This window comes from Triticum dicoccoides, chromosome 7B (genome assembly GCF_002162155.2).
Source record: "Triticum dicoccoides isolate Atlit2015 ecotype Zavitan chromosome 7B, WEW_v2.0, whole genome shotgun sequence".
In the NCBI taxonomy this organism is placed as follows: domain Eukaryota; kingdom Viridiplantae; phylum Streptophyta; class Magnoliopsida; order Poales; family Poaceae; genus Triticum; species Triticum dicoccoides.
Window position 1 is genome coordinate 769071136 of NC_041393.1, and position 10784 is coordinate 769081919.

Below are 10784 nucleotides of genomic sequence, written 5' to 3' on the forward strand. Positions count from 1 at the left end.
CAAATTCAGTCTCTCACGCGTGGTTCCTCCCTTGCTAGTAGCTAGGGCTAGGATCCAGCATGGTCGTTCACGGCCGTGACCATAGGAGAAAAAGTGAAAAACTCAAAGGTAACACACCGCGCCCTAGGTCGTGACCCTCCCCCAGTCCCCTGCCCACGCACATCTGCGCCGCCTCTCTCCATCTCCCATGCTTCCGTGCGACGAATTCGATGACTGCTGGTTGCTGCATACTACCGCCGGCTTCCTCTCTCCCGCGGTCTAGCCCCGTCTGCTAGCTGCTCCGTGCTAGCGCAACCGCATTGTTCCTGGCAGTGCTCCCATGCTCTCCACGGCCGACCTAGCACACCATCGTGCTGCTGCTGCCAGGCGCTGGCCCTGCCTCCGCCTGGTCGACCCAGCCATTGTGCTGCTGCTGCTAAGCGCTGGCCCTGCCTCCGCTGTGCCCAAGAATGACTGCGCCTCCAAAGCTGAGAAACAATGACACTGCTCGTCGTCTCGGCCACTGGTCAATGAGTAAATTCTTAGACAGAGACGAGCAAACAACACTACAAGATGCATTTGAACTGACATCCTGTATGTGTAGATTTCCAAATTGATGCATTTAAACATTGAAACAATTGAATTGAAAAAAGAATTGTGTGTATGTATGGAGTAAACTCAAATTGATGCATTTTATACATGTCACAGAATGCAGATATATTTTTGTTGTCGCCCGGCAACAATAGGAGTGTCTACACATACGGGAGGAATGTATGAGCAAACTGTTGATTCGGTATTTCTTTAATCCCTTATTATTATATTATATGTATTTTTTTTTGTCATGTTCTATCTCCATCGTTGGAGGAGCAAACACCAAATACAGTTGTCAATTAATATACTACAAACTACTCATCGGGCCCACATCGTCGGAAGAGTCTCCGAAGTTGTACACGCCAAACAATTTTGTATGAGCTCATGGAACAAAAAATTGTATTCCCACAACTAATTATATAGACTTATTGAACAAAGTATATAAATTCAAGGAACAATTATTTATACACATGGAACAAAATCTATGAATTTGCAGAACAAAATAGTTGTAGCCATAGAGCAAATTATACAAACTCATTACCCCTACAACAATGGTCTTGATTGGAATGATGTCTTCGATATTAATCTGTGTCTTGAAAGTCAACTGCTTTTTGCTGAAATTTCTTCTTCCGGAACCCTCGAGCATTTTGCTAGTTGCAACAACATGTGTAATCCTACCATGCTCTCTACTATTTCTAACTTCTAAGCTAGCACCCTAATCTTTTTAACTTGATCATATATGGTCCTACAAACCATGTTGGTAGTTTCCCTTTCTATTGAAATCTTTGAGTCACTACTAGGAAAAGGGCTATAGATGGAAATGACACTAATGGCGCACCAGACAAGTGGTGCGCCATTAGTATATACTAATGGCGCACTACCTTCTGATGCGCCATTAGTGTTGAAACTACTAATGGCGCACCCTGACCACGGTGCGCCATTAGTACCAAATTTTTTTTGAACTAGTGCGCCTGTCCAAACATACTAATGGCGCATCCCCTGGTGGTGCGCCATTACTAGTTGTAACTAGTAATGGCGCACCAGCCAGAAGGTGCGCCACTAATGTTATTTTTTTATTATTTCTTTTATTCCTTTTTTTTGCAAAAGTTCTAATGCGCACCACCAGGGGGTGCGCCATTAGTAACCTGGATTACTAATGGCGCATTTGTTGCTGGTGCGCCATTAGTAAGTGGGCAGCAACAAGATATTTTGGACAGCCTCTCCTTCCACACTCACTTTCTCCCCACTTCATTCTCTCCACCGCCTCCTCCTTGTCTCAGGTGCCTCCTCTTTTTCACCTCATTTCCACCATAGATTCATTCAAATTAAGTGGTTAAGTTACCTTGTTTTGCTAGGTAAGTAAGGGGGGAAGCTATATTTATGTTGTTCTCCCTACAACAATGTGCACATGCACTTTTTATGGCCTAGCTAGATCTATGTATGTTCGTGGTGTTGCATATGTTTGTGGTGTTGCATATGTGTTTGTGTTTGGAGGTGTACCGGTATTTGAAATGCGATAGTTGCCAATATTTTGCCGGAATGTTGATTCATTTCCGTTTCGGCGAGAATTTTGGCATTAAGCATTCTTTTTGGTCCTATTTTTAGGGAAAGTCATGCCAAATTTTTTCTTGGTTCTAAAATATCGTTTTGCTCTACCCCGCAGGCGACCATGGTCCGCACGATGACCGAAGGCATCGTGAATAGGTTTTTGAGGTCCACGAAGGCCGAGATGCTTCAAAAGAACGAGACGGAGATAAGATGTCCGTGTCGAAGATGCAAGCTGAATAGCCTTATTGCGGACCCGGATTCCGGGCAGGTGCGGGACCACCTGCTCTTGCGTGGTTTCATGGATGGCTATCGGTGGCAAGGTGATGAAGATGACTACGAAGTCGTCCATGGGGGGCGGGCAAGAAATGAGGAAGGGCAGCAAGACAACCACCGCGGCTTGGGGGGGCGAGAAGACGAAGAATCCCCAGGAGATGATCACGACAGTGATGCTGTACACAGTCATCATGTAGAAGATGCAGGACATGATGATGATGCCGGCGGAGCATACGACGCTGGACCATCGATGGGCTGGGTGCAGGACCCTCATATTCAAGAGCTGCTTCTCAAGCAGACGGATAACGCAAGAGCTGCCGCCCGAGAGAAAGCCAAGATGGATCAACTTGAGTTAGACGCGGTTACTCCATTGTATGAAGGATGCAGGCCCGAGGATACCCGCCTGAAAGTAACGCTCATGGCTCTGGAGATGAAGGTAAAACACAAAATGACCGATGCATGCTTCGACGAGAACATGTCATTCTGGCACGAACGTCTTCCCAAGGGGAACAAGTGCCCGACCAGTTTGGAGGAGGCGAAGACAATCGTGTGTCCTCTGGATTTACCGCACGTGAAATACCATGTGTGCATGAACAATTGCATCATTTATCGGGACGAGCACGCGGAGTCTACCATATGTCCGGTGTGCGGTGTCACTCGATACAAGAAGAGGAAGAAAACTCCTCGAAAAGTGGTGTGGTACTTTCCGATCACTCCTCGTCTGCAGCGGTATTTCGCGGATCCTAAGGTAGCAAAGCTCCTGCATTGGCACGCGGATAGAGAGGAGAAGAAGCAAGAAGATGACGCAAATGATCCGGAGATAGATAAAAAAGACAAGATGCTGAGTCACCCTAAGGATGCGAGCCAGTGGAAAGCGTTGAACTTCGAATACCCAAAATTTGGGAACGATCCAAGGAACATCGTGCTGGCCGCGAGCACCGATGGAGTCAATCCGTTTGGCAGCCAGAGAAGCACACATAGCACCTGGCCTGTATTTGTGTAGATGTACAACCTTCCCCCTGGTTGTGCATGAAGAGGAAGTACATTCACATGAGTATGCTAATTGAAGGGCCGAAACAACCAGGGAACGACATCAATCTGTATGGGACAAGGAGGAGGCGGACCGTGCCGAGCAAGGCCTACCGCCCCTCTTCGATAAATACGGTGACAAGCAGACCAGGAACTTTGTTAGGGCCCGGTACAAGAAGGACCCGAAAACAAAGGAGCTTACCACGGATCCGAAGACCAGGCAGCTTGAGCTTGTTCTGGTAAGGAATACACCCCCGCGTAATTAGCTCCATATGGTTGCATTCTAATTAATGAAGCCAAATTTCTAAATGGTTCACATTCCTTCCGCAGGCGACTGAAAGCAGTAGCGCGGGGTTGACTAAGAGCAACCCTTGGGACACCACTCTAAATAGGGGGTTGAATGTAATGAAGAACAAGGATAAGCTCAGTAAGCCGACGTCAGCTGGTCGTGTGGCCGGCAAAGGTTTGTCGACAAAATGGGGGTCATACTATACCGCTGGTGTGCGGAAGGAGAAAAAGACCAGCTCGGAAAGCCAGGCGCGAGAGGTTCAAGAACTCAAGGCACAGGTGGCGCGGATTCCGGAGATTGTCCAAGAGCAAGTGGAACAACGACTCGGAGCGATGATCACCGCCCTTGTGCCTACCTTGATCTCGGGGTTGAGTGCGTGGATTGCGGGCGGCCAACAGGGGCCGCCCCCGATTCCTAGCTTCACGGCCAGCAACTCGCATAATGCGATGGCGGGGCCATTGGTGCCTCCGGCGGAGGCGGCATTGGTGTCTCCGACGCCGGCACGGGAGCTTAATGCACCCGGGTGTACGCCGGCCGACACCTCTTCAGCAAGCGGCCCCTCCGTCAACTGCACGCCCGCCGTTGGCGGTGCCTCGACATTAGCCGAGCTCGATGCCATCATCATGGTAACTAATTAAGCCTCTCTCGGCCGAGGACTTCATCTCCTTGCCTTTGACTGGGCATCCCTGACGCCCTACATGTTTTCGCAGGGCGCCGCCGACGTTCCGTGCACTCTCCTCCACTTCGTGAACAACGAGTTGGTCGATGTCGCCAACGGCAAAATCATTCAACCGGGCAACCCCTTGTTCCACGGTACCCAGATGCCACCCAACTTGTTTAGGGTTCAACTGGTTCGGGTGCTGCCAGGCTGCGACGACTTGTTACCTCCGATTCGACCCGTCGGGGCCGACGATGAAGGCGTGATGACCCTCAGCGCCTGCCTGAGCTGGCCCCTGCTTTGGCCGAAGAGCCAGATTCGTTTGGGGGCGGGGGACACCACCCCAAAGACAACACCGCCAGTCGTGTCGGCGCCAAGTCGGCCCCATGGCAAGACCGCCGTAACGGTGTCGGACATCCCTATGCCACTGGATCCAAACATGCATATGGCACAGGATCAGAACGACGACGACGACGACGATGATACATTTGGCAAGGTCGATCAGTACTTTGCCGAGCATGGGTACGATGGCGACTTCATGGGGCCTCCTTCTCAAGAACCAAACCCAACAAAAGACGTGTGTGATCTAGCTCGTACCGCGGAGAAGCCAAGTTGCAACAGGCGCCGTCTGGCGTTCAGCTCTCAGGAGACGCCTCCAGCTGCCGACTTCACCGAGCCTCAGATAGGCGAGGTGCAAAATATTATCAGCCCCAACACACTCAAGAAGGCGGTCTGTGAGCAGAACTCGGTCCCATTACAGGAGAAGAAGAAGGCACACAAAATAAAGACTAAGAAGGGTGCGAGCCAGCCGGCACCGAGTATGATCCGTGCTCAGGACGGGCCACCTTCACCGCAGGATATCTCGAGGAGGGTGCATGTGGCGGGTAGGGCGATGCTACCGACAAATATGCTCAATGCTGCAACCGGTGCTATGCGGAGTCTGCATGACAGTGTTCTTGCTTTGGAGAAGCGGCGTCTCAGGGAGAAGAATGTGGCATACCCGGTTTTCGCGGCCAAGGTGCCAGAGGGCAAGGGCTTTGTGGATAACTCCATCGGGCGTACGATCGTCCTGCGTTTTGATGACATCCACGCTATGTTGAACCTTCATCCACTGCACTACACCTTCGTTCGGCTATTTTCGCTGATTATTGAGATGCGGATCATTCGCGACAAGACCCCGGACATCGTGATAGTCGACCCCTTCTACATGCCTGCCAAGATCTTGGACAGCGCTGGGGACCGGCAAGTCGCGAGTTCTTACCTCGAAGGCGTCATTCTGGCAAACTAAGATAAGGATAACTTCCTCGTGCCTTACTTTCCCGAGTAAGTCCTCCCCTCAACCGGCCCGTAACATATGAATTCTTACATTTCGATCGTTTTTCTTTTAACATTCCGTGTTTTCTGCAATGACACACGTTGCACGCTCATCCTCCTAAGCCCCAAATATTCCATGGCCACGTATTTCGACCCGGACCGTCAGTCGAACGTAGACTACACAAATGTCAAGAAGGTTCTTGATGATGTTCTCCCCGGCTATGCCCAATCTGGAGGCACCTTCACCAGGCCTATTCGTAAGTACGGCAAGCACGTGTTCTCCCACAATACGATGTTCTGCTGCGTCAAGCAGCCGCCTAGCGGTCAGAAGGGTGCCTACTACGCCATCCATCACATGCGGGCGATCGTACGGGACCATCATCAACTTCTGCTACCGAGTAAACTCAAAGATTGGGCCGCGAGCGTGTCGGCAATCCAGGACGCGGACCTCCGACAAGAATTCTTTCGCATCCAGTCGGAGTTTGCGGAAATCATCCATCAAGATGTCCTTCGTACCTCGGGGCAGTTCTACCTCAGAAATCAACCGTCCAACAGTGACATCGACACAATGCTACAAATGCAGGATGACAACGCCCGTTCTTTCATGACTCCCACGATAGACGGCGGCTTCATCCACGCTCCGGTCCCTTGAGTCGAGTTGTCTAGTTCTGAAACATCGATTGGCTCATGTTGTAATTAAACTTTAATGAACTTGTAGTATGTCTCTTTGGTTTCGAGAGTCGTTCAACTTAGATGTAATCGATGCTATTAATGTCTTGCTTTTCTCTTCCGATCGTTCTGTTGCATAATTATATATTGCTTATGTATTGTCTGTGAATTGGTACTAACGTTTCGTTTGGCTAGTGCATAGCGATGCCAACGTATGTCGTGTACAAGGGCAAGGTTCCCGGAGTCTACGATGACTGGGAGGAGTGTCGGAGACAGGTTCACCGATTCAGCGGTAACAGTTACAAAGGGTACACCACTAGGGCCGAGGCCGAATCTAGATACGCCCGCTATCTAGCGGGAGAGGGGAGGGAGCGTTGGAGGAACCGGATGAAGACGAGTTTCATCGTGATGACCGCAGCTCTCTTCTATGTGATGGTAGTTTAGATGATCGATATCGACTTGTAATGTGAAGACAAACTCGCTACTCGTGGTCTCGAGACTTGTAATATAATGTTCTATCTTTGTTCGGTCTTTTTAATTCGGAGACTAATATGATGAATTGTATTCGGAGACTAATATGATGAATTGTATTCAAAGACTAATCTTCTATTGTATTCGATGAATCTGTTGTTGATGTGTGCTGTCTATATTTTGTCAAATTATACATTTTGTAACCTGTGCAAAAAAAAGAAAATAAAAAAATATAAAAAACCTAATATTCATACTAATGGCGCATCACATGACAGTGCGCCATTAGTATGACAGTGCATACTAATGGCGCATCACTGGGTAGTGCGCCATTAGTATGCCGCGGTTACTAATGGCGCATCCAGTGGTGGTGCGCCATTAGTATGCCAAAGCACCTGGGTATACATGGCCCCTGGGAGGCATACTAATGGCGCACGCTGGCCTATACTAATGGCGCACCCGCGATGCGCCATTAGTATACCAGATACTAATGGCGCACCAGGTGGTGCGCCATTAGTAAAAATTACTAATGGCGTGCTGTTAATGGCGCACCACAGATGCGCCATTAATGGCCATATTAGGTGCGCCATTAGTAGGGGTTTTTCTAGTAGTGAGTCCCTCTCAAGGGTGGGATCTTGAGGTAGATAGAATGTCAACTTTGAAAGATAGGTCTCATCTTCTTTTATTATAATAGTTTTCGGCTTGCTCTGAGGTATTTTCATGTTTTATCTGACCTTCATTTTTTTATGTGGTATCTTCGATTACTACAAGAACAAACAACACACATTCTCTTACTTCTAACCAGATGAAAGGATGGGTACACTTTCTGCTATACAAAACTTCAAATGGTTGCAAGATCAAGCTTGCTTGGTAACTGTTATTGTAGGAGAACTGCTATTAGTTTGTCCCGCAAAGGTGTATTGTAGTGTAGACATGTGAATTAGTACCCCTAAAAGGCCACCATCAACCCTTGTTAGTTTAAATTAATTAATTCAATTCGTTTTTCTCCAAATAAATCAATTAGTTTATCATAATCATCAGCGGCATTTTGAAAATTAGTTCAATTACTTTAATTAAAGAGGGTTGATGGCACAACTTATGGTGGCGCTTAATGCAATCCCTCGTCTATTGGGTCGACAACTAATATTTGCAGTATGGCACCAAGTGCTTATAGACTACAATGAGACGACGCCAAGCACTTTGTGGACCATGGTGGGATGAGGACACCCCTTGTTTTGTGAAGTCAGTGGCTTTGTGTACCTCCTTAATAAGCGTGTGTAAGCACAGTGTGGTGTGTTTTGTGCTCGCTCAACTCTGTATTATTGTATCCTAGAGAAGGATATTGATGCATACTCTCTTGGATTTTCCAAACAACCTGTCCCAAGCATTTTGATGGCAGCCAAATGTGCAATATTATTACAGGATATCGGATACTACATCCATTCCATAGCATTTGGCGTTGGTTTAGTTTAGTTTAGGACCAGCCAAACCTTATAAAGAGTAAAATGCATGGGCGGTACATGAACTTGGTAGAGAGTGTCATTTAGGTCGCCGAACTCCCAAAATGCATATTTAAGTCCCTAAACTTGCTTATGGGTTCACATAATACATCCAAATCTTCATAACCCATGTTAAATGGCATGCGTGGAACGCTGACCACAGGTCAGGTCCACCTATCTTCTCTATTCATCTCTATCCATTTCTCTCAAACGATCTATGCCGTCGCGCTCGCCCAAATCCCGCGCTGCCGAAGCTCGCCCCGTCCGGTGCGTCAAGCTTACCCTGCCTCTGCGGCGTGCTGACCTCAAACTATCAGCACCACCAGAGCTCGTCCTGACTCCGGTCTCATCCTCTCCCCCATGGTCACCCCCCTCCTGCCTCTCTTGCTCTCCATCATCCGCTCCACGCATCAGCATGCCAGATACGCAATTTAAGGTGGGTTATGGAGATTTGAGTGTCACACGAACCAATTAGCAATTTTAGGGACTCCAATGTGCATTTCAGGAGATGAGAGACCTGGATGACACTCCCTAGTTCATGGACCGCTGGTGTATTTTACAACTTAAATAAATAAAACAGAAGGGAGATACTTCCTCCACCCCAAATTGCAAGTCGTTTTAACTTTTTTATTTAGATACGTACATAGTAAAACATAATGTATTACATAGGTCAGGTGCATAGCAAAAGCTATGAATCTACCAAAAACAAAACGATTTATATATAATTTTAAAAAAAGAAGGAGTAGCATATATATATTGTTTATTTATTATAGGCAAGGATGCATGTGTAGCAGCCGAACCTTTACATGCATAGCATAGACATGGAGTACACAAGTGAATAGCTAGGTACCGTGCAATTATTCATTACATATATATAATATAAGTAGAGATGCACGGAGTCACACACAGATGATGGAGGTGCACGGCGGGTGGGTCATCAGATGATAGGGTAAAGCGGGTACTTGGCAATGCCGCACAAGCCCAAGGGTGGCGAGTCCCTAAGGAAATAGACGAAGCCTTTGTCGCCCCACTGGTCAGTCCACGAGTTCTTACCGATCCAGTACTTGGTCCCGTCAGGCTTGGTCCCGTACCCGACGAGGGCCAGCGCGTGGTTCTGCGTTGTCCCGCACGCCCCTTTGGTGTAGACGCCGGACCTGGAGCAACCGGCGTTGTACACGCCGCCGATGTAGTGCTGGAAGCAGGGGTCACTGTAGTCGAAGGATGCGGCGACGGGCTGCTGCGCCACGGCCGCCATCAGCGCCGCCTCGTTGCCAGACGGTGTAACCTTCTTGTAGCCTCTGAGCCTGACCGCGACCGGCTTGGCCCTTTGGCACGTGCCCACCTTGCCGGTGTAGGGGTAGGCCGCCTCCGTGGTGATGCCACCGTTCTGAATCACCCACTCGAAGGCCTTGTCCATCCAACTGTTGCCGCAGCCGTTAATCCGACAGTCCACCAGCTGCTGCTCCGACAGCACCGGTGGCGATCCACCGGTGCTGATCGCATGCGCGCTCTCCATCGTCGCCACCGACGTGAACGCCCAGCAAGATGCTGCACGGACACGTACATTAGATGACACTTACTTAGCTTGCATCAATGGAGTAGACGACGACAACTCGCATCGCATGCATGATTTATTTTGGATGGATGTTACTTACAACAGGAATCCCCTTGATACTTGGCTGCTGTGACGACGCCTTTCTCCCTCCAATCGACGCTCGGAGGCACCACCACCGTCAGGTTGAGGTTGGTACGACGAGGTGGCTCTTCGACGGCGGCGGTGCCCTCGTGGACGGGGCCAGCGCGAGTTGTGATCACCGTCGTCTCCTCCGACTCCCATGACGACTCGTTGCTGCCAGAATTGCTGCTGAACATGGCCATGAACTCATCGTGGGTGAGGTCGGTGAACGGGGTCTCGCCGAGGCTGTAGCTCATCCGGCTGTCCCGGTTCGCCGCCTCGATGAACTCCATGTTGCTCCGGTACACCTCGAACCGGCGCAGCTTCTCCTCCACGGTGGCGTACGACCGGCCGTGCGCCGCCATCCACCCATGGAACCTCCCCAGCATCAGCAGTGCCTCACCATCCAAGCCATGATCGAGGGTACCTGAAGCTGATGAAGCCATGGAGGGGATGAAGAATGCGGCTGCCACCAGTAGCGGCAGCAGAGCCAGAGCCATGGATGAGGACGACGAGCGCATGAAAGCCATGTCCGATATGGATGATGTTTAGCTACCTTTGGGTACAGCCATTTATAGAGGCCCGGCGATCGATAGATCTCACTACTGATTCACGTCCTCCTCTTGCAATTGGTGTGCTGTCTTTTTCAAATAGACTTGAAAGCCATGTCCGATATGGATGATGTTTAGGTTTAGCTACCTTCGGGTACAGCCATTTATATATAGAGGCCCGGCGATAGATCTCACTACTGATTGACGTCCTCCTCTTGCAATTTGTGTGCTGTCTTTTTTC

The 10784-nt window shown here is 49.3% G+C and overlaps 1 protein-coding gene across 1 annotated transcript; it reads right to left on the reverse strand.

Moving 5' to 3' along the window:
* Window positions 1-9031: 9031 nt before the first annotated feature.
* On the reverse strand, window positions 9032-10549 carry LOC119340120 (ervatamin-B-like). Its single transcript, XM_037612025.1, has 2 exons — window positions 9973-10549; window positions 9032-9865 (listed from the first exon to the last, which is right to left on the reverse strand). The coding sequence occupies exons 1-2, from the start codon at window positions 10520-10522 to the stop codon at window positions 9255-9257; spliced, it is 1161 nt and encodes a 386-aa protein (XP_037467922.1). The 5' UTR covers window positions 10523-10549; the 3' UTR covers window positions 9032-9254.
* Between the last annotated feature and the right edge of the window lie 235 nt (window positions 10550-10784).

Bases quoted from the DNA above. Each gene is read 5' to 3' on its own strand.
- LOC119340120 (XM_037612025.1), bottom strand. From the start codon at position 10,522: ATGGCTTTCATGCGCTCGTCGTCCTCATCCATGGCTCTGGCTCTGCTG. The intron at 9,866-9,972 runs GTAAGTAACATC...GTGTCCGTGCAG, and splicing joins GTATCAAGGGGATTCCTGTT to CATCTTGCTGGGCGTTCACG.